This window comes from Clupea harengus, chromosome 20, assembly GCF_900700415.2.
Source record: "Clupea harengus chromosome 20, Ch_v2.0.2, whole genome shotgun sequence".
NCBI lineage: Eukaryota > Metazoa > Chordata > Actinopteri > Clupeiformes > Clupeidae > Clupea > Clupea harengus.
Genome location: NC_045171.1, coordinates 2551522 through 2579398, shown reverse-complemented (window position 1 = coordinate 2579398; position 27877 = coordinate 2551522). Strand labels below are relative to the sequence as shown.

At 44.8% G+C, this 27877-nt stretch overlaps 2 protein-coding genes across 5 annotated transcripts in view; both read left to right on the top strand.

Moving 5' to 3' along the window:
* Window positions 1-74: 74 nt before the first annotated feature.
* On the top strand, window positions 75-22522 carry stag2b (stromal antigen 2b). 3 transcript variants are annotated; one of them, XM_031587145.2, is made up of 34 exons: window positions 75-264; window positions 4744-4883; window positions 4965-5043; window positions 5739-5891; window positions 6437-6533; window positions 6761-6837; window positions 7045-7249; window positions 7687-7838; window positions 8774-8847; window positions 9044-9167; window positions 9438-9536; window positions 9886-9965; window positions 10071-10178; window positions 11330-11441; window positions 11562-11679; window positions 12212-12315; window positions 12964-13056; window positions 13157-13246; window positions 13593-13796; window positions 14073-14143; window positions 14255-14342; window positions 14538-14618; window positions 14721-14813; window positions 15244-15412; window positions 15849-15988; window positions 16099-16200; window positions 16377-16525; window positions 16928-17056; window positions 17946-18151; window positions 18556-18850; window positions 19291-19398; window positions 19721-19847; window positions 20031-20108; window positions 20399-22522. In XM_031587145.2, the coding sequence occupies exons 2-34, from the start codon at window positions 4840-4842 to the stop codon at window positions 20420-20422; spliced, it is 3873 nt and encodes a 1290-aa protein (XP_031443005.1). In that variant the 5' UTR covers window positions 75-264; window positions 4744-4839; the 3' UTR covers window positions 20423-22522. The 3 variants fall into 3 exon arrangements, with proteins under 3 accessions (XP_031443005.1, XP_031443007.1, XP_031443006.1); XM_031587147.2 differs by having other exon boundaries at window positions 76-264; window positions 15861-15988; XM_031587146.2 differs by lacking the exon at window positions 75-264 and adding an exon at window positions 271-2642.
* Window positions 22523-22818: 296 nt separating this feature from the next.
* The window catches only part of thoc2 (THO complex 2), a 58687-nt gene continuing 53628 nt past the window's right edge, over window positions 22819-27877 (top strand). For both annotated transcript variants that reach the window (XM_031587143.2, XM_031587142.2), the window contains exons 1-4: window positions 22819-22929; window positions 25619-25668; window positions 26236-26327; window positions 27407-27458. In XM_031587143.2, coding sequence (XP_031443003.1) covers window positions 22865-22929; window positions 25619-25668; window positions 26236-26327; window positions 27407-27458 — 259 coding nt within the window. In that variant the 5' untranslated portion in view covers window positions 22819-22864. The remainder of the gene's footprint in view (window positions 22930-25618; window positions 25669-26235; window positions 26328-27406; window positions 27459-27877) is intronic.

The following is a 27877-nucleotide window of genomic DNA, read 5'->3' as shown; positions in this document are numbered from 1 at the left end:
CAGCGCAAAATGTCGAACAGTTGTCATCGCTCCGACGACGCTCCCTCTGTCCAGCAGATGGCAGGTCTGCAGCATGGGTTCGTCTCAGTCATCGAAACAACAAACCCAACAGAGTAAGCGGGTTGAGAGAGTGTCCAAAACCGCCTCTGACCGCCACTTTCAAACTCGTCTACTAAATCGTGTAGAATTTCAAGCTCTCATCACCAGCGACACGTAACAATCCACAGCGACTTGTGATTATTTGGAAATAACATTGACGCCGAGGTAAGTTATCTATAAAATGGCGGAAATGGTTCTGCAAGTTTGTAGGTTTAGCTAGCTATTTTTGTTGGTCTGCTAGCTTTAGCTTGCTAGCAACATTTGCGGAGATGTGGGAATTCAAACGAGAAAGAAAGTCGTCGCTTTTTGATCTATTAGGTGCGACTTGGTTTTGTGGAACTCTGTTCTCAGGCGATATTATGATTTTCACCACCTCTTTGTTATTATTAGTCGACCCGTAGTGGACAACAGGATCTGTTATTTATAAACTCCGATGCCCGTAAGCTAAGCTATCTAGCTAACAGTTATTGAAACTCAAATTCAGAGGCAAGATGGAGGACGCAAGGACGAGGTGTTTTTCCACGTATAATTATGGTAGCTTATGGGAGCTTCCGGGAGTCACCCACTCGTAAAATGTTTTGTCATTATTAGCACGTAGTATTTTAATTAAATCGAACAAGTCGCCGCCGTGACATGAGATTCGTGCGAATGACATCAAAACAAATATGGAGAATCACGAGAACTGCCTCTTGAGTGGGTCCAAGATGGAGATTTGTCTCCTCTGTGATTCTCCCTTGCTAATGTTAGTTAATCGTCAGTTACAGCCACTGGTTTCATATTAAGCTCTTCGGAGTCTTACACGATTTAACGCAAATGTTACGTTGTGCGATAAGAAGGCATGCGTGTGTCCAAGGAAACGGTATACTTCCATAGCCAGTGTTAAATCAGGAGGAAATAGGCTTAGTGGGTATTGCTAACCAGCTAGCTAGCCTGGTTGCTAGCATAGCTAGTTAACATTAGCAGGGGAAACCAACAGTATTACATATATTTATTCGTGGAGGAAGTGTGTAGTTGATTCTCATAGATGAATGATCATGTGCCGCGCATAACGTTATTTTGGTTTATTTACTTTCCGAGACAAAAGCACCAGATTACCGGCCAATCGTTGTTTTTTCCCCTCGGTCGATGGCCAAGTAGCATTAGAACATATAGGTTGAAAATACAGGCAGTACAAGCCAGCGTTACTCGGCTCGAGCCAGCCAGATAGCGAGACTGCTTAGGCCGCGACATAAAAATGACAGGAACCGGCTATCAGCTAGTGATAGGTTACCTAACCCCGTGATCCAATCAGAACAAATTAACAATAACGCGGGAACAGTCGAAAGATGAGACACCGCTGGAACAGTCCCCTGTGAGATGACCTGATTCGGGCGAAAAAGTAGTGTATGTGAGATACGGATTTAGTTAGCCGTGTGTATGTTGGCTAGCTTTGTTTGGCGCCACTTTTCTTAAACGACGTATGGACTATGGTCCCGTTTGTATGTGCTGAAGTATAACTCGTAGTAAGATGCATGCTGCTTTCCATTGTCAAATGTATCAGTACAGTAATACCTTATGAAGTATTTATGGAGGACGTGCTACCTTAACATAAAAGAACAACAGCAAATTAAGCAATGTAAATGTTGCTCTAGGTTTATGGATATTGACCAATAAAGATATATGATAATTTCGTGAGTGTGTAATATGCAAACGTCGATGCATTTGTCACTCCATACAATGTAAAATAAAGAGGCACCTTTCCCTGTCGAAATAAAGCGCTAAATATGTTGCTTGTCTCTGTGGTTGAATATATACGAGTTATCGGTGCTAGTTAGCTAACGATGAGTAGGTATTAAATTGGGGCAAATTGCTGTGAAACATGTTGTATCAAGTTCCGATGAGTTATGAAATATAACATTACTTTTAGCCACACCCTGTTCACTGGGAACCCACAATGAGGGTCTATATAGGATGTAAGGAATTGGTGAGCGCCACCTTTTTACACGCCCGTTGTAAACTGTTGCAAACATATTGTTAACAGCAGAGGTTGCAAAATCGGCTGGGAGAAACAAATTCACATTATTGAGTCGGTCAGAGGACTTTTTATATGCGTCATTTTAGAGCCGTGATGTAGTTGCTTTCTCTAGGTTTTTGTCTTATTTACGTCCACACAAGCAGATGGTTGATTCTGATTGGCCAACGTGAACATGCAGGGCGGATAGAATACTTCCCTATAAGGAGGTGGAGGGCTGTCGGTTTCCTTTCTGGTGAAGTTTCTTGGAAACCGTGACGAAGTGGCCAATGAGCGCACAGCTGATTCCGAGGGACGTCGTGGTCCACGCCCCCTTGTTTTTATTTCGGGTTGTGCTGTTTCCCTGGCTGGCGCAGGCCTCGGCTTGTGTCTGAGGAACGGCCTGGAGGAAAGACCCACAACGGGGTCTATCACTCAAATTCGTGGATAGCAATGAAGCCCTTACAAACGACTAAAGAACAGCAAACAGGAAGACAAAAAGGAGACACTTTCAACAACGGACATCGATGTGATAGTGGGAGAATTTCAGCAGGTGCATCTTTTGCCACTTGATTAGGCAGTGAATATCGACTTGCATGAGACCAGACATGAGCTAAAACCTTCCAGTTATTCTTGGGTTATCCCATGTAATGTTTGGGTAAAATTTTGGAAAATATTTTAAAAACACGTTGTTTAAATTAATGTGCACCTTCTTACATATATTTCATAATAAGTGAAATTCTGGGAATCACAATGTAAACCATATGAATTAATATGAATATCAATTAAAAATGGAGTGGTTTAATCAGACTACGATTACATACCACAGAATCCTGTATATTTATTACAACCATTACAACAGCTTTAGACATACAGAATGAATTGCAGCATGTCTGCTAAATGAGTTATGCAAGGAAGGAACCTCAAAATTAGACCAATAACTGACCTCTGATTAAGATGTAAGGGTTATGCTAGTGAAAGAAACACTTATGGAATATTGTGTAACAGTGTAGCCTTAGCTGTGGTTGGGTGTCTGTATATGCGTTTGCAATATAGCAGTTTTTGCACATGCTCCTTTGACTTTTTGCTGCTCTTTTTGCATCGTATGCCTACACTGTGCAGCAGATGCACATCACTTTAAGAGCACGCTCCCTGCAGACTTTTAGGGCACGCTGCATGCAGACTTTTAGGGAACGCTCCATGCAGACTTTTAGGGCACGCTGCATGCAGACTGTTAGGGAACGCTCCATGCAGACTTTTAGGGCACACTGCATGCAGACTTTTAGGCAACGCTCCATGCAGACTTTTAGGGCACGCTGCATGCAGACTTTTAGGGAACGCTCCATGCAGACTTTTAAGAGCACGCTCCATGCAGACTTTTAGGACACGCTCCATGCAGACTTTTAAGAGCACGCTCCATGCAGACTTTTAGGGCACGCTCCATGCAGACTTGGACTGACTGCTGTTTGCATGTTGGCGACTGGTCCTTTTATTTATTATTTGGTAACTTTAGTAAGGGTCACTGTTAGTCATTTTAACTGTATTTCTTATTATTATTTAGAACCGTAAATTCACCACCACTTGACCCACACTTGTAAATTGACCAACAAGAGTACTGTGTGGACTTCTGTCTTACCTCAGCCATCTTTGCATAACTAAGCCTATTGCAGGGGTAACTGGAAGGTTAAAATGCGGTTCGCTTTCCCGATTATCCCTGCATGCATTCATGCAATTTTTCTCCTAATCGTTTGTAAAGAAAATATTCTTTTTCAAGATTTGCAATACATGTTCAGATTAGGGTTAGATCTGATGCATTGTTTTGCTTGTGGATTTAGGCATGTGTTTCTGAGTTGCTTTGAAAGACCTAAAAAGTCATTCTGTTCCTAGTCATCCTCTCAACCAGAATCTCAGTTCATGTTATTTTCAATGCGTTGACTTGGTCCACTTTTCAAGGCTTCATAGGCTTCTTCTCCCTTTGTCTTGATGTCAGTGCGATTGCTCAAATTAGGATTGTTTTGGAAGATGAGAAAGAAATGTCCGTGTCTGCTACCAAAAGAAGCTCTCAACATTTGTGTCTGTTTCTTTGCGGCAACTATTTTCTTGAGTAGCTGAGAGAACTGAGTGAGAGAAGTCAGGCCTCGCAAAGTAGCAGCACTGTGGCTCAAAAGCAGTCCAACATTGCTCCCCTACTGGCCATGACCTGAATTACACTCCCAGGGAGCACATTCCCAAGCATGACCGGTCTAAAGGGAGCCTGGTCATGTCTATGCAGCTGTTGTGGGAGAAATATGAAAACATAACAGCTCCGTCATTTATTAACAGTGGTCTGGTGGACGATACGATCGGTGAAAAATGATTTTCCACACAGTAGCTCCCTGTAGGTCATCAGTGGCGTGTGTTTTTAAATGATGAGGATCTTTTAAGTGCCACATGCTGCATTCTAAATCCTCGACTTTAAGCCGACCATGCATTAGAAAATTATATAATTCCTCCCTCTCACTGCCCCCAATAAATTATGTAAAAATCTGTGTCAATTTCTTCATTGATGTAGTCTATAGGGTTGTGTTTCTCTGTAATGGGTTGCATCATAACTATGCTCCTATGTTGACATGTAATGCATTGCTAAGTGAATGTCCCCTCTTACTCTCCTTCAGGTCATATGCAACTGATATCGCCGCCCCCTGGTCTTTGTGTCTTATGACAGCTGGAAGAACTTAATAAGTTGAGTTGTTACAGAAGATGTTAAAGAAATGATAGCAGCACCAGAATTGCACACGGAGTTTCATTATCCTCAGTAAGTATCTGATCCGTCTGTAAGAAGTGTCTCCTGGGCCCAAGTTTCAAGACGCCTCAAACATGCTCCTCTGTCTTGCAGGGACACGGATACACGCTTCTCCTCGGACACAGATTTCGATGATCTCGATGGCAGGATTGCAACCCAAGGCAAAGGGAAGGTACGGAGCAGATCTTTGGTACTTTAACCCCCTTTAACCCCTCACTATTGTGCCACCGCCATGCTGGGACCCTGAGAATGCAGCTGGCGTGGGAGGACTTTGGAATTTGTCACCAGACCAATTGTCCTCTGGTCACAGCTCTCTGTTCCTTATTTGCTTGACTTAAGATAGGGTCTCTCTGATAAGCCAACATGGCGTGCAGCAACTCTTAGGTTCTGAAATGAATTTCTTGAATGCTGTGGTTTTTTTCTATTTTCTACATAAAACTGAAACATTTAACACAGAAAGTAGTCATTTTGGGAGTTTCTTTACAGTTATTAAGGGCAAACAGACACGGTTTATCTGTGTAGGGATAGCATTGTGAGCCTGACAGTGGCGAAAACAAACGGTTTACTTTGACGCAGATGCTTGTCATGTGATTACATTGTATAGCTGTTTTGTGGTTTCCAGTTATAGTGTTCTAACTCAATAATGGACCATTTTTGTCCCTAGTAGAAATGTGGGGGAAATAGTTTAAATAGATGGGGAAAATAGGGCCCAGGTTATGAAATCCTGAAGTTTCCCTTTTAGACGGGGTCTCTCTGATAAGCCAAAATTGCGTTGCATCATCTCTTAGGCCTTAAAATGAATGGTTGATTGGGGTGGTCATTTAGTCTTGGGAGTGTGTTGAGTTTGACTCCTGTTCTTTCCCCCAGGCGAAGAAGGGGAAGAAAGCCCCGGGTGAGAGGGGCAAAGGGGCAGTAGGCAAGGGCGGAGGTGGCGGCCGCATGAATGGACACCACCAGGAAAACGGCATGGAGAACATGATGCTGTTTGAGGTGGTCAAGCTGGGCAAGAGTGCCATGCAGGTCAGTGCCGTTTGTGTGCTTAAAGATCTTTAAGGTGCAGTCCGCGATTCGAATCCCATACACCTCTTGTCAAATTCTGGCAATTGATCCTCACATTGTCCGTTTAGTTCTCCGTCCAGTGAAAGAAGAAAACTTGGTGTTTGATGCTATAAACAATCCCAGCCAATCAACACAGTGCTTCAGGAGCACGGAAGGGAGGGGTGTAATTTGATTGGCTGTTGAGCACAAATATCAATAACCTTTTGTGGACTGCCTCTTTAACTGCTGGCAAATGTACCCCATTAGTAAACTTTAAATGAGTAAAAATAAAATGGTGTATGTGGAAGAGATGACTTGTGGCTATTATGCACCAATGTGGATGTGTTTGTGTCTGTGTGTAAAATGGCCATATTTTCTGTAGGAATTTTATTTTCAGGTGTGATTAGCTGATGGGTATTTTGATAGTTTGCTTTGGGACCAGATTGGGACATTCAGTTTTTTCGGGGAACGTGAAAACGTCTGTCACCTGTCCTGACCTGACCTTTTAAAGCTGTTCTCTCCCACAGTCTGTCGTCGATGACTGGATCGAGGCGTACAAGCACGACCGGGACATCGCACTCCTCGACTTGATCAACTTCTTCATTCAGTGCTCAGGGTGCAAAGGTTCGTCTCCGTTACCATTGTATTGAAATCCGTATTGTACTATGACTCAACCTGAGATATGACTCTTCTAGTTATTTGCATGTATTCATCATTGTACCCTTTCTTCCTTTGTACGGTCCACATATCTAACTATCAACATAAGAGTTGGCAATCATGCCTTGATAAGGTGTAAAATCTCACCCTTATAAAACACTATATAATATCCCTTTATTTGCCTTGTGCCACAGGTGTGGTCAGCAGTGAGATGTTCCGGCACATGCAGAACTCCGAGATCATCCGCAAGATGACAGAAGAGTTTGATGAGGTACCACAGTGAACCCCCCCCAGCCAGTGCCACAGTGACCCCCCCCCCCCCCCCCCAGCCAGCATAAACACTGACAAAATCGAATTGTGCCTTCATATCCAATTAATCATTTTCAGAATGTCTTTATGGCATACCGAGGTGTAAAATTCTGATATGCAGTTCATGAAGGTTAAAGTAATGTGGCGAAACATCCTCTGTGTTCTTCAGGACAGCGGCGACTACCCTCTCACCATGTCGGGGCCGCAGTGGAAGAAGTTCAAGGCCAGCTTCTGCGAGTTCATCGGCGTCCTGGTGCGGCAGTGCCAGTACAGCATCATCTACGACGAGTACATGATGGACACGGTCATCTCACTGCTCACCGGACTCTCTGACTCGCAGGTCCGCGCCTTCAGGCACACCAGCACACTCGCAGGTCAGTCTCCATGTGGCGCTCACTGGCCACAACACAACACAACACAACACAACACAACACAACACAACACAACACAACACAACACAACACAACACAACACAACACAACACAACACAACACAACACAACACAACACAACACAACACAACACAACACAACACAACACAACACAAGGTGTGGAGTTCTCCATTTTGGGCGGATGCTCCAGTCATTTCCCCGTATCATGTAAAAGCCTCTTTTCTTGGTTTATACTGCATTGAGTACCAGTTGCTGTGTTTTGCTATTTGAATTTTAGTGTTTGTATCTGTAGCGGTGGAAACGGTTAGCTGCTGTATTTCAGGTGTCAGCATTTGATGTTGTGACATATGGCTAGTTAGATGCTAGACGCCTAGGGCCAAACCTCTTGACTGACCTCTGCTGCGTGCCGCTGTTTCACAGCCATGAAGCTGATGACGGCCTTAGTGAATGTGGCGCTCAACCTCAGCATCAACATGGACAACACGCAGCGCCAGTACGAGGCCGAGCGCAACAAGATGATCAACAAACGCGCCAATGAGCGGCTGGAGCTGCTGCTGCAGAAGCGCAAAGAGGTGAGCGTTCGGTTGACACCTCTCTCTCTCTCTCTCTCTCTCTCTCTCACTCTTTCTCTCTCACTCTTTCTCTCTCTCACTCTCTTTCTTTCTTTCTCTCATGTTTTCTCTCTCTCTCACTCTCTCTTTCTTTATCTCACGCTTTCTCTCTCACTCTCTTTCTTTCTCTCACTCTCTCTCTTTCTCTCACTCTCTCTTTCTCTCACTCTCTTTCTTTCTCTCACTCTCTCTCTTTCTCTCACTCTCTCACTCTTTCTCTCTCTTTCTTTCTTTCTTTCTTTCTTTCTTTGTCTCTCTCTCTCTCTCTCTTGAACCGCAACCATTCCCTCAAATAAGACTTAGCTGACCACAGGCTAGTTGTTAAAGCTCTTCCCACTATACAGAATCCATCTCCTAACCAGTGCTGTCTCTGAGTGGTCAAACAATCATTATTTCCTCTGGCTCTTAAAGACAACAGCAGGCTGAGTTTCAGACGTGGTGATCACAGTGTGTTGGCAGCACACAGTGTGGTTGTGTCAGCCACAGAAGTCTAGTAAGGCAGCGGGCTGGGTGACGGAGTGGTGGCGGGGGCAGCGTGCTGGAGCAGCGTGCTGGAGCTGGCCCCGGTAATTAACTCGGGGGTTATGTAATGACGGGGCCCGCTGGGACACCATCTGCTCGCACGTTTAGACAGCGGAGCAGAGCAGAGCGGCACATCTGGAGTGAGCGTGAAGTGTAGTGAGTTTAGAGTGAGTGTGGAGTGTAGTGAGTGTGCTGCGTGCTGCCTTCAGCGTTTGACTCTGAGCACTGTGGTTTGTCTCGAGGGCTTGAGCCGTTGGAGCTTTTTGTTTAGAGTTTGAGTTTGTTTGTAAAGAGATGAAAAGTTCACCTACAGAGAAACTGATAAGAGCTTCTGGATCATACTCAAGGATGAACCATCTCCTCTTTCTTTACAGCTTCAAGAAAATCAGGATGAAATTGAAAACATGATGAATGCAATTTTCAAAGGTGTCTTTGTCCACCGATATAGGTACGTCCCTTTTAAAGTTTTAAAGTCTTGTTTTTCTGACTTTGTTTTGTTGTTGTTTTAGTCCTCCTTTCCTCTCCCCAGCATTTGTTGAGTGTTATTATATTGAGGTGTGGTGAAACATCTCTTGATGAGCGGAAGGTAACTCTTTCTCTCTCTTTCTTTCTCTTTCTCTCTCTCTCTCCCCTGCCCTATCCAGAGATTCGATCGCCGAGATCCGTGCCATCTGTATCGAGGAGATCGGCGTGTGGATGAAGATGTACAGCGATGCCTTCCTCAACGACAGCTACCTGAAGTATGTGGGCTGGACCATGCACGACAAGGTGAGCCCACCGCTCGCTGACAGAGCGCAGGTGCAGGTTACTCTTCCACAAGGATAATAAAAATGACACGTGTATGTACAGCCATAATCAGAATTTGAATATTTTATGGCGTTCTCTTTCTGTATTTTATAGGTGTACATTTCCCTTTCAGCCCTGTGTCATTGTTGTCAAGTGATGTGGCTTGTCATTAATCGACCTGTTTATTGTCATTAATCGACCTGTTTATTGTCATTAATCGGCGAGTTTATTGTGCTCTCTGTTCCTCCGCAGCAAGGCGAGGTGCGACTGAAGTGCCTCACTGCTCTGCAGGGCCTCTACTACAACCGTGAGCTCAACAGCAAGCTGGAGCTCTTCACCAGCCGCTTCAAGGTGAGCTCCATCTGGCTCTCTCTCCCCCCCCCCCTCCTCTCCTCCTCTCCTGCCCTCCCAGCAGAGCAGAACCTGGCCGTCTGCTCAAGCTCAACCCCCCACCACCACCCCCCATCCCCCATCCCTCCCACACACTCACCACAGGCCCCCCCCACACACACTCCACTTGCAGTATTCAGATCGAGATTTTTTTCCTTAAAAAGTAAAAAAAAAAAAAAAAAAGAGTGGTTGGTCATTACCTTCAAGGTAGAATATATCAGGTGTGCGGTTGTTTCTTAACTGTGCTCTTGTGCTTGGGTTGGAGCATGAAGGCATCCTGTGTAACGCAGTGCAATGTCTCCCCCCACAGGACCGGATTGTATCTATGACGCTGGACAAGGAGTACGACGTTGCTGTGCAAGCAATAAAACTTCTCACTCTGGTGTTACAGTACGTAACTCACATCAGTTTAAACAGACATGACACAACATGGATCTCCTCCTGCCTCTCTGTGTTAAACAGTGTGTGTGTGTGTGTGTGTGTTTGGCATTACAGCAGCAGCGATGAGGTCCTGACTCCCGAGGACTGCGAGAGCGTCTATCACCTGGTCTACTCCGCTCATCGGCCGGTTGCCGTGGCAGCTGGAGAATTCCTCTATAAAAAGTAGGTGCCAGGTGCCAGGGATGGGTCATGATGTTCAAAATAGGAATTAGTATAAAATGTAATAGTTTATGCAATTATTGTCTTATCTTTCAAAAAATGTTTTAGCGGCGCCTGGTAGTAAGTAGCCCGTTAGCTGGCAGTGATGCACCTAAAAGCTGTGTGCCAGCCACTATTAGACAACAGAAGAAGAAGCAGAAGAAGAACGTGTTACTACCAGGCACCGGTAAAACATGTGGACTTGTGAGATTAGATGCTACTGTTGCAGGAGAAACATGCAAAGCCAAACTACAGGCTTCAAAAAGTGTTGCAGTGCAGAGGTGCAGTGCAAACTCTGCCAGGGAAAAGCGTGAATAGGTTTCTCTCGGTCTGTGTGTGTGTGTGTGCAAGCAGGGGACCTTTTGAAGAATGGTCAAACAGTTCCCACTAAATATCAAATAATATTTTTACCTCTAGACAGCACCCCCTGACATCCTCTGACATCCCTTTGGGTTCCCAGGGGCTGAGAGAGAGACAGCCCCACCTAACCCAGACTCTCCATCTGATCCCTGGAACCGAGAGAAGGACCCAGGGAGGAAGTGGTGATGTTAGTGAAGGAGAACAGACAGACAAACAGACCTACAGGCAGGCAGGCAGGCAGGCAGGCAGGAGGGAAGGAAGAGTGACAGTTGGAACAGGTTGGTTAGGCAGCACATGTGGAGTGAAATAAGCCCGATGGAGAGGGGGTTTGTGTGGCCTGCTGGTGCATCAGGCAGAGTACCAAAGAACAAGTCTGTGAGTGAAGGCAGCTGCCTGAGTCCATCCATCTCTGTTGAACTACCTGTGGAGCTGCCTGACATACTGCACAATGTTGATCTACCTGTGGAGCTGCCTGACATACTGCACAATGTTGAACTACCTGTGGAACTGCCTGACATACTGCACAATGTCCACTGGCTTCTACTGCTGGAGTGTGTTGTGTATCTAGTGAGGAGGAAGTTTTCTGATTGGCTGCCTGTGTTGTGTCTCTCTGAAGGCTCTTCAGTGAGGAAGTAGTTTTCTGATTGGCTGCCTGTGTTGTGTCTCTCTGAAGGCAGTGTTCTGATTGGCTGTCTGTGTTGTGTCTCTCTGAAGGCAGTGTTCTGATTGGCTGTCTGTGTTGTGTCTCTCTAAAGGCTCTTCAGTCATCGGGACCCTGAAGACGACAGCATGCCCAAGAGGCGAGGCCGCCAGAGCCTGAACGCCACCCTCCTCAAAACCACCGTCTTCTTCTTCCTGGAGAGTGAGGTGAGGGGGATATCAGTCACACTTCCTCCTTGGCTCGGACGCTCGTTCTGGAACTTTTGTGAATGTGAGTGATGTGTTATTTGGCGGCTCTTGTGACCTGTGGCCTGTGTCTCCCTGCAGCTTCACGAGCATGCAGCCTACCTGGTGGACAGCCTGTGGGAGTGTGCCGCTGACCTGCTGAAGGACTGGGAGTGCATGATCAGCCTGCTGCTGGACGAGACCTTACCGGGGGAGGAAGGTACGGCCCCTTCACTTACTGCTGCCTTCAGTCTATGCGTTCGCTTTTTTGATTATTTTCTTTTCATTTGGGTCATCTGGGTTTTGACAAGAGGACAATCAAACATGACACATTTACAATACCTTGATACTTCAATACCTTGAAAACACACGAGTTCCTTCCTAGTTCAGGACTCATTACTAGGCAAAATATATCATTTTGAACTTGAAAATATGTGTCAATTTGTATGCGTTGTTCTCTAAATATCAATTAAGTTCAATTAGACCTGCACATGGCATGATTTAAAGCAAGAGCAAAGGTGTTTTAGTGGAGGGAGTTTGTTCATTTGTTGTTAGTGAGGGAACACTACCATAAGAAGGGGTTCAAATGGAATATCCTTCTGCACGCTATGGCAGAGAAATCATACCAGCCTGAATCCGCTGGGAGACCTAAAATGACTCCAAGTGTGCTGATGCTTCCTCTAAGTTGCAGTGGCCGATTTGTGCGATTTACTCTGGAAATCTGTTGACGCCTGCTCCCTTTTTTCGTTCAGCTCTGACGGACAGGCAGGAAACGGCCCTGATCGAGATCCTGCTGTGCACCATCCGCCAGGCGGCCGAGTGCCATCCGCCCGTTGGTCGTGGCACAGGGAAGAGGGTGAGAACTACCGCCGCCCATAACTAAGTAGTGTGCACTGTGCTTAGGGTGCCTGTCTAGTGTGCCTGTCTAATGTTCACTGTGCTGAGGGTGCCTATCTAGTGTGCCTGTCTAGTGTGCACTGTGCTGAGGGTGCTGTCTGTCTAGTGTGCCTGTCTAGTGTGCACTGTGCTGAGGGTGCCTGTCTAGTGTGCCTGTCTAGTGTGCACTGTGCTGAGGGTGCTGTCTGTCTAGTGTGCCTGTCTAGTGTGCACTGGGCTGAGGGTGCCTGTCTAGTGTGCACTGTGCTGAGGGTGCCTGTCTAGTGTGCCTGTCTAGTGTGCACTGTGCTGAGGGTGCCTGTCTAGTGTGCCTGTCTAGTGTGCACTGTGCTGAGGGTGCCTGTCTAGTGTGCACTGTGCTGAGGGTGCCTGTCTAGGGTGCCTGTCTAGTGTGCCTGTCTAGTGTGCACTGTGCTGAGGGTACCTGTCTAGTGTGCTCTGTGCTGAGGGTGCCTGTCTAGTGTGCCTGTCTAGTGTGCACTGTGCTGAGGGTACCTGTCTAGTGTGCTCTGTGCTGAGGGTGCCTGTCTAGTGTGCCTGTCTAGTGTGCACTGTGCTGAGGGTGTGTTGTGTGTGTTTGCTGACTTTTCATGTGTGTTGCCTTTAGGTGCTGACAGCGAAGGAGAAAAAAACACAGCTGGATGACAAGACGAGAATGACCGAGCTCTTCGCCGTCGCCCTGCCCCCTCTGCTGGCTAAGGTCAGTGAGGGACTCCCCAATGCCCATTTTCCAATAGTAGGCTTGCACCTATTGTCTGTCTCCCAAGCAGTAATCGCAAATGGGTCTTTGTTTGGTACAGTACTCCGTGGATGCAGAGAAGGTGACCAACCTGCTGCAGTTACCGCAGTTCTTCGACCTGGAGATCTACACCACGGGGAGACTGGAGAAGGTTTGTCTGTTTTCTTGGACTTGTGTAGTGCGTAGTTCTCGCTCAACTACTTGAGAGTCGTATGATATTTAGTCTATGATGGGGATATAAGGACCCAGTCAGGAAGATGCCTTGTGCCCCTTCCTGGGCTCTCTAGGCATGATATGAGGCCATGAAGCATTGAAGTCAAGTCAAGTCAAAGTGTTTATTATCGCATACACCAAATTTCTTCAGCGCGGCGAGATTCTTACGACTTGGCAGCCAACATCTACGCAGTAGACGGCATACAACACTAGGCTAGGCTAGGCTTGAGTGCTGTGAGCGCTGATGTGACACTGACACCACTGGCTGTCCTCTCTCTCTCCAGCACCTGGAGTCGTTGCTGAGACAAATCAGGGAGATCGTGGAGAAGCACACGGACACGGACGTCCTGGAGGCCTGCTCCCGGACCTTCCACTCGCTGTGCAACGAGGAGTACACCATCTTCAACCGGGTGGACATCGCCCGCAGCCAGCTCCTGGACGAGCAGGTGGACAAGTTCACCCGGCTGCTGGAGGACTTCCTGCAGGAGGTGAGGGGAGCCTGACCACTGCTGTAGACCAAGCCCTTATTAGCCAATCACGGCCTCTCGTGGAGGTGATGGAAATCCCAGGCTTATTCCGAGGTGTTCCCTGTCCTTCGTTAGTCTGTGTTCATTCTCATGGAAGAAGGTTGTGGCTGATGCGCATGAGAAGAGCAGAAGCTGATCGCTCACACTGTGCCATGGAGAAAAATGTGCTGAATGAAGTGCGGTTTTATTACTGCAACGGGTGTCGACCAGGTTGCTAACGCTGATTTCACCTCACAGGGAGAAGACCTAGATGATGACGACGCGTACCAGGTGTTGTCCACACTCAAGAGAATCACTGCTTTCCACAAGTAAGACGTTTGGCTTGGTTGTGTGCATCCTCTGTCATTTTACGATCTTCTTTTTAATGAGCATCATGAAAAGAGCTGTTTTTGATAACTGCCCTCCTGTCCTTCCCTCAGTGCTCACGACCTCTCCAAATGGGACCTGTTCTCCAGCAATTATAAGTTACTGAACTCTGGCATAGAGAACGGGGATATGCCTGAACAGGTGAGCGTGGCTCAGCGATGTCACTGCTAAAGCACTTAAGCATCTCTGTATTTGTTCTGGTGAGTCTGATTTCTGTGTGTGTGTGTGTGTGTGTGTGTGTGTGTGTGTGTGTGTGTGTGTGTGTGTGTGTGTGTGTGTGTGTGTGTGTGTGTGTGTGTGTGTGTGTGTGTGTGTGTGTGTGTGGACCCCCTTCAGATTGTGACCCATGCGCTCCAGTGCACACACTATGTAATCCTGTGGCACTTAGCCAAGGTCTCCGATGGCACCTCCAAAAAGGTGAGCGTCCGCCTGGGTCTCAAGATGTTCTGGTTTGGTCATTTTTGTTTATTTGTATTTTTTGGCCGTTCTTCATTGGTATTTGTTTGTGTTTCTCCCCAGGAGGACATGGTGACCCTGAGGAAGCAGATGAGGGCCTTCAGCTTGATGTGTCAGCGTTACCTGACCAACGTCAACACGGCCGTCAAGGAACAGGTGGGGAGCGTTGTCTGTCGCTATCTGTCACTTGGCCTTGGGTAAAAGCATCTGTGCTATATACCTGTTACAACTCGATCACTAATTAAGCATCTGTGTTATAAACCTATTACAACTCAGTCACTAATTATTGGTTGATATTTGGCTAATGTCTAAGAATGTGACAAATGGTCCACCTGGTTTTGTTCCTTTCCTTCATCTCTCTCTCCCTCCCTCCCTCTCTCTCCTTCTCTTCTTCTCCCTCCCGTAGGCCTTCACCATCTTGTGTGACATGTTGATGATCTCTCTCTCTCTCTCTCTCTCTCTCTCTCTCTCTCTCTCTCTCTCTCTCTCTCTCTCTCCCTCCCTCCCGTAGGCCTTTACCATCTTGTGTGACATGTTGATGATCTCTCTCTCTCTCTCTCTCTCTCTCTCCCTCTCCCTCCCGTAGGCCTTCACTATCTTGTGTGACATGCTGATGATCTTCAGTCATCAGATCATGTCCGGCGGTCGCGAGGCCATGGAGCCTCTCGTCTACAGCCCAGACTCCTCTCTCCAGGCGGAGCTGCTAAGCTTCATACTGGACCACGTCTTCATCGACCAGGATGATGATAGCACTGGTGCGCACTCTTGTCTTCCTGTGTGTGTGTGTGTGTGTGTGTGTGTATGCCTGTGCCTGTGCCTGTGCCTGTATGTGAGTGGCTTTTGGCAGTCAGTAGTGTTATCTCCAGAGGGGTTTTAAGAGGTTTAAGTTAATGGGATCAGAGGACCCAATCACCCTCCAAAGCCGCCACAGGCCGTGACCTGATGAGTCCTTTCAGAGGAGATTGGCGGAAGGGTGTGTATCGCTGTCAACTCTACCTGTATCCTGCCTCTTAAGCCGTCTTGTCACAAGCTTTGAGAGGGAAAAAAAAAAAAATCTTGCATTGTTCTCACCACTAGAGGGAGACAGGTTGCACTTTCTCAGCACTCAGCACCCTGTGTGCGTGCGTGTGTAGGTCTGAAGCCACGAGCAGCTCTGATTCTTTTCTGCCTGTCGTTTGGTCAATTGGGCAGATGGACAACAAGATGATGAAGCTGGGAAGATAGAGGCACTGCACAAGCGGAGGAACCTCCTGGCCGCCTACTGCAAGCTCATCATCTACAACGTTGTGGAGATGAACACCGGAGCGGACATATTCAAGCAGTACATGAGGGTACGTGTCTCGGTCTGCCGCCATCATTGTCAGGCCCTGGGAAGAGGTTCGTTGTTTTTCCCCACAGTTATTGCTTTCCTCACGAGGTTGCTGTGGTCTCTGTTTTGTAGTATTATAACGACTACGGAGACATCATCAAGGAGACGATGAGCAAGACGAGACAGATCGACAAGATCCAGTGCGCCAAAACCCTCATCTTGAGCTTGCAGCAGGTACGTCTCGCAGCTGGTCTCACTGTCCACCGTGCAAAACACGAATGCATCCTCTGTTTGTTTCAGTTAATGCTTGAAATCCTCCATTAACCTCTTTCTTTCTTTCTTTGTTTCTTTCTTTCTTTCTTTCTTTCTTTCTTTCTCTCTCTCTCTCTCTCTCTCTCTCTCTGCTGTAGCTGTTCCATGAGATGATGTCAGATCTGGGCCACAACTTCGACCGCTCGTCCTCGTCCTTCTGCGGGATCAAGGAGCTGGCGCGACGCTTCTCCCTCACCTTCGGCCTGGACCAGGTCAAGACCCGAGAGGCCATCGCCATGCTGCACAAGTACGTCTCCGTCTCCCCGTGGACACGCCTTCACTGCTGCAGAGCCCCGTCCGTCTAACCTCCGACCCCTGATCAACGTCTGCTCCCTCCACAAGACTGGCTTCTTATGCTGTTCGCGCCGATGGCAGTGGTGCTATTGAAAAGCTAGCACAGCCTAGTGAACTGGACATTACCTGAGGCACCAAAATAGAATAGAATAGAAAAAGCCTTTATTGTCATTGTATTCTCCTGTTGGTGCGACGAGGGTCAAAAGTAGCTGCATAAGGGCAAGCCTTTGGTGTTCAGCTCTGACAGAAGATAGCTTTGTGGAAAAGGCAGCGCCTCAGGTTTTCAGGTGTTGGCATGGTGACCTGGTGTTGATTTAAGCCATGATGACCTCTGACCTTTCCTTCTCCTCCTCAGGGACGGCATAGAGTTCGCCTTCAAGGAGCCCAGCCCGCAGGGGGAGGGCAACCCGCCCGTCTTCCTGGCGTTCCTGGACATCCTCAGCGAGTTCTCCTCCAAGCTCATGAGACAGGACAAGAGGACTGTGTAAGTACCCTCAGTGACTCTAGGGTTAGGCATTCACACACGTTAGGTGATCTGGCATTAACACACGTTAGGTGATCTGGCATTGACACACGTTAGGTGATCTGGCATTGACACACGTTAGGTGATCTGGCATTGACACACGTTAGGTGTGACCACACGATGTGACCACTTGTGATGGGATCTCAGCCCCCCACTCTCACACGTACATCATAAATGAACACGTACATAATAAATAAACACGTACATCATTTCCGTTTGCAAAGACCAAGTGTACGAGGAGGCAGTGCCCTACTCTGCCCCCAAAAATAAAATGCAAATAATTTTCATTCTGATAATAATATAATTTATAACTCTGCCACCCATACTAACATAACACACAAAAGCTGGGCAAAAAGCACATTGATATGAGACCCATTCAGATTCATTGTTAAGATGGTTATATATAGGCTATCTACGCTGCTGTTTAGAAAATAAAGGCTGGTTCTGTGATTCTCTGATTATTCAAGCACTCTGATCTTCAAAGCCAGCTTTTAAAACATACTTACTGCTTACAACGCCAGTTGAGAAGGCGCTCCAGAACACACTCGCGCACACACTGCTCAAAGAATGTGGCCGTATGCGGCCTAGACCACCTCTAAATGTGGTCTGAGCAATCGGACCTCAACGCGTCCTCAATATGTCTTGGGTGTATTGACACCTGTAACTAGAGCTGTCCACTTGTGAACGGATCACCGAAGACGCTTGTTAGTGACAGGTGTGAACAGTCCGTCAGAACTGTCGGAGTAGTGCTCTCCTACAAGTCTAGCTGATGTCTGAATATGTGATTTCTTTGTGATTGTACACTCATCTGTGTGTGTGTGTGTGTGTGTGTGTGTGTTGTGGGACGCAGACACACGTACCTGGAGCGCTTCATGTCGTTCCAGATGACGCTGCAGAGGGAGGACTGCTGGCTGCCCCTCATCTCCTACAGGAACTCGCTGCAGGCGGGCGGAGACGACGACACCATGTCGGTGGTCAGCGGCATCAGCAGCCGCGGCTCCTCCGTCAGGAGCAAGAAGGCCAAACCTGCCACGGGCAAGAGGAAAGTGGCCGAAGGTACATGCCTGCGGACGCACGTGCACACATTTTCACATCGCTTGAACAGGGAACGGAATCCTATCATTTAGCGTAATCAATATTATGTTGTAATATTTTTGTAGTGTAGACCGCAGTACACACACACCATTGCCTAGTAACTATGGGAGCATGGATCCATCCCTGAAGCCCATGGAGGGTTTGCTCTGTTCACAACTCTCCATGTGTTTAATCACATCTTGGCCTAGACTGTGGCCAGCCTGCTAATGTATATAAGCTTAGTGGGTAACAACCAGCTGTGTGTGTGTGTGTGTGTGTGTGTGTGTGTGTGTGTGTGTGTGTGTGTGTGTGTGTGTGTGTGTGTGTGTGTGTGTGTGTGTGTGTGTCTCTCTCTCTCTCTCTCTCTCTCTCTCTCCCCCCACCAGAGGACAGCAGCAGCTGCAGCAGCGACATGTGGCTGAACCGCGAGGCGACTATGCAGACGCCCGTGATGATGCCCTCGCCGCACCTGACCTCCACAGCCATGCGCGACCCCAAGCGCATGCGGCCCGAGGACAGCTACATGGGCGTCTACGGCATGGCGCCCGACCAGTCGCCGCAGCCGCCCACCCCGCAGCCCCAGCCGCCGCAGCAGCAGCAGCAGCCCCCCACGCCCCAGCAGCACCCCCACCCGCAGACCCCACAGCCGCAGCACCACCACCAGTCTCCCATGGACTACAAGTACGACGGCCCGCTCATTCATCTAAAAAATGAAACTGATGTGACTGGGGTTCAAATATATGTTTTTTTCACGTGTTCAGGAGTATGGCTAACGTCCTTTCAACAAAATAAGACTCTTTGCATTTTTCAAGATGCAAATAAACTTAAAAAGTACTTCCAACCCAGTAACATATTTGCATCTTTGCAAAAATGCCAAGAGTCTTATTTTGTATCTACCAGTCTGAGGGCCTTTAGTAGGAAACTGAGTGTTATTGCACAACTAAAACAAGTGTATTTGCACCAAGACAGAATATGTGTAAAGACTGGTTAAATGTTTACTCATATTAATTAAAGCCTCAATTGCTGGGGTTGTTGTTGGTGGTGAAAGCCCCAGTGTGAGTTTGAGCTGTGAACTGAAGCTCTGCTCTGCTCTGCTCTGCTCTGGCTGTGTGTTCCTGCAGCACCCAGGTGTCCTGGATGTTGGCCCAGCGGCAGCAGGAGGAGGTGCGGCAGCAGCAGGAGCGCGCCATGAACTACGCCAAGCTCAGGAGCAACCTGCAGCATGCCATGTGAGCGCACACACACACACACACACACACACACACACACACCACACACCAAGGCCTTGCCTCAAAGGAATTCTGTGATTAGCGACTGCGGTACCAGCATAATAAATATGCAGTGCCATGTGGTATTCAGTATTTTCCGGAAGGTCAGTGTTAAAAAGGGTGGATTAACTTGAAAGTGGATGAACTTGGATGCGATTGTTATTTATAAACCCTCCAAAGTGCGGCACCAGATGAAGACTGTCATATATCCACATCATCATCATCATCATCATCATCATATCCACCTGCTGAATGGTCCATTTGTTTGTGTGTTTCGTCTCAGTCGCCGGAACACAGGCCTCATGGAGGATGACGAGGAGCCAATCGTAGAAGACGTGATGATGTCATCGGAAGGTCGCATCGAGGATCTCAACGAAGGAATGGACTTTGACACCATGGATATTGATCTGGTACAGACACAATTACTTTGTTTCCCGATGTATCGCAAATACATAATGTCCATTATTATTCTGCTCATCTCATCAATTTTGCCTGAAAGTATCAATTGTTCTGCTTGCTTGATTAATTGCTGTGTAGTCTGTTATGCTAATGGGGAACGGTTCGATCATCTCGCTCTCGCTTGTCTGTTCCAGCCACCATCGAAAAACCGCCGGGAGAGGTCAGAGCTGAAGCCCGACTTCTTCGACCCCGCGTCGATCATGGACGAATCTGTAAGGAGCACTCATTTCCTGGGCTATGATGCTTTTCAGCGCTAATTTGTCAGGGTGTGTGGCCACCACTAGATGGCGCTAACAAATCAGTGTTCTAACTGCAGGGCTGCTCTTACCCATAATGCACTGGTCCTTGTTTTGAAAATCATGAGATGTATAACATTTTATGCGGGGAAGGTTAAGGGCAAATTGGACCAATAAGAAAACTAATTACATTTAAAGAAGATAAGCTTGCTTGATAACACGTTGCAAAAAAAAATACTGAATTTGAACATATTTTCTTTTTGTAGGTTCTTGGAGTTTCCATGTTTTAAGATAATATTTGGAGGATGAAGAGACATTTTGAGAGCTTGTAGATGCAGTACAGATGTATTTTCTTAAAGAGAATATTTCTGGTCTGGGCTCAATGGACTTCAGGGCATCCCGAGACAGCGTTGATCGGAGGGGACTTGCTTAAAATCAGTCAAACAGACAAAATAAACAAAATATTTGCAGTCATTGGGTAAGCTTTTCCCTGCAAGGTTAAAATGGTGGCGGCCAGATCATGAACGCTATGAAAAGTTGTATTTGTCTGCCACATTTGAATATAATAAATATATTTCAAAATGGAGCAAATGCCATCTTGTTTTAAGAAATAATTCATGAGGTTGCTCAGACTTGTGGAATTTCTTTAACAAAAAGAAAAAAATGAATGCGTCTTTTGTAACTTAAAGAATTTGTTTAATGTATAGCCCTTTTGTAATAGTAAGTAATCAGGTGTAAAGTAGTAATTTATAAACTGGTTATTCATCATAGTATGTATTGAGATTTTAACTGAGCTTTCCTTTATGTAAAAAACTGGAGGGTGTCCTCCAGATCTATTTTGTGTTCGTTCTTCTGTTTTATTCTTGATTTTTATTTTTTTTTTCATTTCATTTTACCCTACCCTACCGATGCAGTGACATAGCTGACACATGGTAAACACTGAAAAGGTGGTGCAGTTAACTCTTGCCCTGTTGAAAGATTTCCAGAGAATAACAGAATAGGAAGAAACCATGGAGTTTCAACGACCAAACACACCCAAAGACTTCAACAGTTCGCTTGTCCTTTCTGGAAAGAGAAATTATTACATTTTCAGTGGAGAGCTTTCCAGTCGTGCCATTGTGTTGCTACCTGCAAGAGCAAACCTGAGTTGTCTATTGGCTGAGAAGAAAGGGAAAAACAAACCTTTTTCCTCAAATTCAGCTTATTAGAGTGTTGAAGTAGGTATCACATTTTAAATAAATAAATAAATATAAATTTGGTGCTGATTTTATATTTGTGTGTTAATTTGTTTTGTCTTGATTTTGAACACCAACCTAGAGGTCTTTTGAAATGTATAAGAGGGTGTTTCAAGATGAAAGCATGTATAGTCATGCATTAAGGAAGATTTTTAAAGTTTGTATTTTATATTGTTTTGTGTCTTTTCTCTATGTTTTGTCTTAAGAAGTCTGGGTTTATACTTTCTTTCCTAAATGTAAACATGACATTCAGCTTTCCAAGATAAGAAAACTCTCCTAAAATATTTAATCAAAAGAAATTATCATGTCAATTAACCTCTTATTTTAATGTACCTTTGAATTGCTTTGGCAGCTAAACAAAGCTAAACTATGACATTAACTTATAGTACATACTTGTACATTCTATGAAATGTTTTGTCTAAGGTATATACTTTTTAATCATTCCATGCCTTGGCCTTAAAACACGCTTGTAAAAATGTTCTCAAAAAATGAGATCTTCCAATGTACCTAACTAATGTTGAACGTTTGCCATATTGAACTCCTGCAAAATACCCCCTAAATTCATTTAAAACTCAAGTGTATGGCTACTGAAAGTAAAGACGTTTGTGTGATTTACTTCAGTGAATATTTGGGTAAGAGAGAGTGATGATTTTTGTGTTTTGTCACACCACTACATTGGCAGAACTGCTGATTAGATTGTGTAAATATACATGCAGAAATATACATGCATTTTAACGTAAAGCTTTATTTTCAGATGTCTGTTTTCTTTGTTAACATTTCTAAGTATGTTATTTACCCTCATTACAGATGTACCCACACAAACAATTTTACCTATTGTTTCACCCTCTGTCATTCACTGTACTGATTTTGATTTGTATCTGTCTGAAGACAGTAACTTTTTAAAATAAAACAAACTTCCTTTGTGTGACTAAGTACCAGGGATTGTTTTTAAGATGTTTATAATATACATAAACGTCTGAGTATTACAATGTGGATTGTTTTACCCTTTATATTGTATATTTAGCACAAATGTACCTTTGATAAATTACTGTCTGCAAAATGTGTCTCACAGGTTGAGATAACTTCAGTTAGCTGTTTCAGTGTGTAAAAGAATATTTTCCATTTCAAATATTTAAATAAAATCGTTAATATGTATGATTCACATGAGCTGTTTATCCATAATGTGGTAGATTAGGTAGAAACATACACAATCTACGACTAATACGTCAGTGCATGCATTTAAATGCAGATCATGAGCATCTAGGGCTAGGCCATAAATTACACACATAAATAGTTATAGCCCTAATCATAACACATTGGCTTAGCATATCAGTACGTTCGGTTGTATGTAGGCTAGATTGTCCGAACATTGAGTGAGAAAACCTCAAACAGTGGACTCGAACTCCCACAATGCACTGTCTTCGATTGACGTCTCCTTGACCCGGACCCGATGCCTTGTGCTAAACATCCGGGCGAAGTGCGCTTTAGTAGGGGAAGATGGCGGCGTTGATCCTCCCTACTGATTGGATCAAAAATTGGGAAAAATCGGGAAAAAATGATTTGTGAGTAAAGTTACGTTGGTACCAATTGAAACCATGCATGCAAGTTGTTGGAGCAATTGTTTTTTAACCAGGCTTGGTGTTTCATTGAGCTTTAGCCGAGTGTCTTGAAGTTAACTGTACTTTCCTCATTGTGATCTCAGACCTCCTTGTGGCTACCAAGCTAAATATGAAGCTAATGTTAGCCACACTAGGTACCAAAGCACATGAATTGTAACCCTTAACTGTCGCACTGCATCTTTACATATAGTACACCTTGCAGAAGAAATATAACCGCTACATATTTGGGTTGTAAAGTTACGGACAGTTTTTAGTCCAAGAGTAGATGACGCGCTAGTTTAGTAACAACCTGGTAGGCTAGGTTATGAAGCTAGCGGTTAGCCTGTGAGCTATGTCGGTAACGAGGTGAAAACATTGCTATTTAGCTAACCCAGCTAGCAGTTGTAAGCTAAACTAACGTTGCATAGGCAAAGACTGGAGGAACTTTGCGTCCTTAATCAGTTAGCTAGTCATCATAACGTTATATGTGCATGACCACTGATATAGTCTTAATATTAACAAGTGAAAATGAACCTAACATCCTTACGTTACTATTACTAAAGTACAATATTTGTCTCTAGATGCGTAACGTTAATTTGCTTTAAAGTTGCTTGGTCTCAAATTAGACCTCCAGTTCTCTGGACGATTAGCCAGGAGATGGCTAGTGTTAACAATAACTTAACGTTAGCTAGCTAGCTATCTATCTGGCCAACATTGCGTGATACAGCACCCCGATATCTGTTAACGTTACCTTACCTTAACTGTTGCTGCGTTAAATAATTGTGCAAAGTTTAGCAGGTGGCCATTTTAATTTTCGATTGATCATCAGCGTTTAAGGCAATCAAATTAGATTTTATAGCTAGTCAAAATGTTGACGAGATAAAGGCAGTGACACCATAAAGTAAGGCTAGTAAAAGTAACCTTAGCTTACAGCACCAGCTAGTTAACAGTACGTTGAGCCAAACAGCAATGCAAAGTGTAGCCCTTTTTTGCGAAAATCGTTATGCAAGAGGGTTGGTGTGAGTGTCACTTGATAAATACATTGGGTCAAAGTAATATTTACTGTTATTTATCAGAGAAGTAAACAAGCTTAAGTAATGTACTGTAAAAGGCTAAGTTAACTGGTTAGCGGAGTTGCTTGAAATTGTAGGCCTGTGCCCTCTGTCACTGTCATCTTATTTTGGCGGTAAATTGCAATTTTGACAGGATACGTTTTATAAAGCAAGTCCAATAATGAGCTTAAACGTTCAAAACTACATTTATTATTCAGTTTGATTGATTGATTCTGAAGTTGGTGTGAGGTTATAAAACGTGTGAGGGTTCTTGCCGAACAAGTCCATCTAAAACCTGTCAGTAGACTTGAGGCAAGACTTTCACCTGACTTATAGCAAGCTAATGTTGAAACATCTGGAAGAAGTAGGCTATACCCAGCTTGTACACACCTAACAACGTTAAAATAGATGTTAAGAGGGAGGGGTTATACTGGCCAAGAATTGAAATTATGGTGTTGCACAATGTTGACAAGTGAACCTTGAAATTAGTTGAACCAACAACTACTTAAATCCAGACAGACTATTGGAGAGCATAGTTTGGGCTGTATATGTATAGATAAAATGAAAGGAGAAAAGGTGTAAGGTGTTTCGAACTAAATAAAAATGAGTAGCTTTGTTTCTGTAAGAAACAGAGCTCTGTAACGGCCATTGACAGCCTAACCACTGTGTTTTGGGTCTTTTAACTACCTAGGGAGGTTAGTGGTTTTAGAGGAAATTGACTTTGGTAAAATAAGGCAATAATGTCATTTTCACAATATGGTTTAATCTGTACGGTAGGTTGTCACAACTGCTGTGTTCGAAGTGATCCTAGTTAATTTTGATGAGCGCACTATTTATAGGTATAATGTGATTTCGGGACCTGTTGTAATATATTGGGTATATATAAAAAGGTGACGCCTTTCAAAGACACCGGCGTGCTTTAAAACTGCTTTTAATTTGACTCGGTTTTTGTCACACTTCTGATTTAGTTTGAGTGTTTCAGTTCAGTGTGCTTCTGCAGTGGTACTAACCATAGAGAGCAATTGGATGCCACACATCAGGATACTCACAATATAATGAATCCCATCACAAAATATCTTTGGCCATCCACAAATAAGCAAGCCTGCTGCCTCATTTTCAAAGTCAATGTGACTTTGATGTTTGACTTGGTGTTGCCTGACTGATAAACTGTGCTAATGATATTTTTTGAAAGACATCAGTAAAGAAAGACTGTGTTATACGGTTTACAATCACCTAAGCATTTATTTACAATGTCGTGCTGTGAGCTTCAAGCACAGTTGAGTGCAAGAACCATTTACATGTTCGCCAGTACAGAAGTAGGTCTGTGTGGTTGTATACACATGCTTGTGAGAACAGAGTCACTGTGAGTTAAACAGCTGAATACTGTGAATAATTCAAAAGATGAATGCTAAAGGTACAGTAGAAATTAAACAGTCGAATACTGTGAATAATTCAAAAAGATGAATGCTAAAGGTACAGTAGAAATTAAACAGTCGAATACTGTGAATAATTCAAAAAGATGAATGCTAAAGGTACAGTAGAAATTAAAAGCATCTGCTAACATTGTTGCACGTCTGTCTTTTCTTTTTCTCCCCTCTTAGTTTGCAGTTGTGTCAGGACCTGGCTGGAAAGCCAGAAGAGGACTATAAAGGTATGTTGAGGTTTTCTCACACGCAATAACAATAAAACAGCCGGTGATGTACATGTAATATCAGACATTTTTTATTTTCAATCTCCTGTCTCTCTCTCTGTTGCAATGTGATTTTGTTGTTGCATTCAGCACTCTTCAGAATGCAATGGTAAAATGCAGTAATGTAGTACAACACACTGTCACTCATGTCATTATGGTCTTACATATTTAAATGTCACTCATTTCCTCTAGTGGTAGTCTTCCTATCGTAGCCTTGTTGAGTCTGCAGTTAGAATCACACGATGGCAGCAGTATCATAGCCTTGTTGAGTCTGCAGCTAGAATCACACGATGGCAGCACCATCATAACAGCCACTTAAAAAACAAAAAGAACATTCAGTTCAGTGACATCCACTCAATGTTCTTCTTAAACAAGGCCATTTTTTATTTTCTATATCTGTCTCACCAACACATATGTTCTGACTTGAGTAACGGTCATCTGCGTAGCTAGGGCTCTCTCTGGTCGTTTCTTCATGGTGACTGCTTGCTGGTTGTCATGGTCCCTGTGCTTGTCCTCTCTCCTCTGCAGACCTCCAGACCGCTCTGTACGAGCTCACCTTGCACGTCGTCCAGGGCCAGCTCAAGGTCGACGTGGCTGCCAGTATTCTCGGGGATGTCATGGTACGTGTCATGGTCCCAGCCGAGCCCTGTTGTATAATGTGTACTCGCTCATCTGAGCTTCCTGTGGCTGTTTGGGGCACTGGTCATGGTGTGAATGGGCCCAGATGCACTCAGAGACTAGCATTAGCATAAATCTTATGTGCATCGTGCCATCGGGCTTGTACATTCACAGTTCTGCATCATTTATTGATGTTAGTTTGGTTAAGCCAAAACATGCTTAATTAAAACTGAAAAGCAGTTTGTTTCATTGCAGGGCTAAATGGGATTGAATTGGAATGTTTTATATTGTGTAACATGTAATGGTTTAAAACCTTTTAGGACGTGACCACAAGTGCCGTGTAAATTAAAATGGGAACGCTTTCCTTGTAATATGATCTTGTTAGAAAGTGGTGTGTGCTCTTGTAAAGGGAATGCTGTTTGTTAGGAGAAAGGTGTTCTTTTTGATTCAATAAAGTTGTCCTGTTGTATTAACATGGGTCCCATTTAAAGTCTAACCCTAGTATTGGCAGTGCCACTTGAATGATGTTCTATCACTCTTTGAAATTATATTGCACACTTTGGCAAAATGTTCGCAACGTCTATGTTAGCACTTTGGTCCATGAAGAATAAAGCCATTTGGAGTGCTTTTGCTGTCAATTTGGAGTTGACAGGAGTGCGCCAGGACCATTCATTTTGATCTTTTCAAACGAGGAGCCCTAATTTGGTTTCCTCAGTAGTGATTTGCTTTGATCTGTGGGACAAGCAAACCCAGAGGTAGTCTTTAGATTGTCCCCCTTGTTGTTGTGACACCTCATCCCGGGATGATGAAACTAGGGTCCTGAGCAGAGCTGAAGTCCAGGGCTGATGGATTGCCCTGCTCCTTTTTGCCCCCCCCCCCTCCCCCTCCCCGCTGTTGTGGCAGGAGCGGTCCTTTCCTTCCCTCTTTCTGTCTGAATGTGATGTGTAAAAGGAGTCTCTCAGCCAGAACCTGCTGGGGTTTTATTTCTTCCTCAGCTGGATATGAACTGGAAGCTGAAATGTGTTCTACTAACTTTTGAAACATTGTTGATATGTTTCTACCACTCTTCTCTCTTGTGCAGGAATTGCGGGATGATATGGCCTCCATTTTAGCAGATGTCTTCAGTATATTAGGTGCGTGTGATTCACTAATAGTGGTGAACTGTGACTGCTTGTGTGTATTTCCATACCTAGACAATGCCCCTGGTGTCGTTAAGGTCATGTGTTCAATTCCTACTGGTAGATAATGAAGCATGCCGTGCTTTTACAGCATAGTAGCCTTTAAAACCTATTTGGTGATCCGTTTATAGTCTACTTTGTACAAAAATATGGCCAGAATCTACTGTTTAGCTTAAATGTTGGGATGGCAGTCCTAATACAATGGTTATGCACCTAACATGAACTGGTCCAAAGAATTACATTTTACAAATCGATGATCACAAAAGGGATATATTTCATTCCACAATAATGCTTTAGTTGACCACGTGGCAGTTACAGAAGTTCTGAACACACACAATGACTAGCATGTTGGCTAGTTTTATAGTCAGAAGCAT

What these genes read in the sequence shown, in the direction of transcription:
- stag2b (XM_031587145.2), top strand. Translation starts at nt 4,840, where the DNA reads ATGATAGCAGCACCAGAATTGCACACGGAGTTTCATTATCCTCA. An exon ending in TGGGCAAGAGTGCCATGCAG is followed by an intron (nt 5,892 to 6,436) that starts GTCAGTGCCGTT and finishes TCTCTCCCACAG; the next exon opens with TCTGTCGTCGATGACTGGAT. An exon ending in ACACGGCCGTCAAGGAACAG is followed by an intron (nt 14,814 to 15,243) that starts GTGGGGAGCGTT and finishes TCCCTCCCGTAG; the next exon opens with GCCTTCACTATCTTGTGTGA.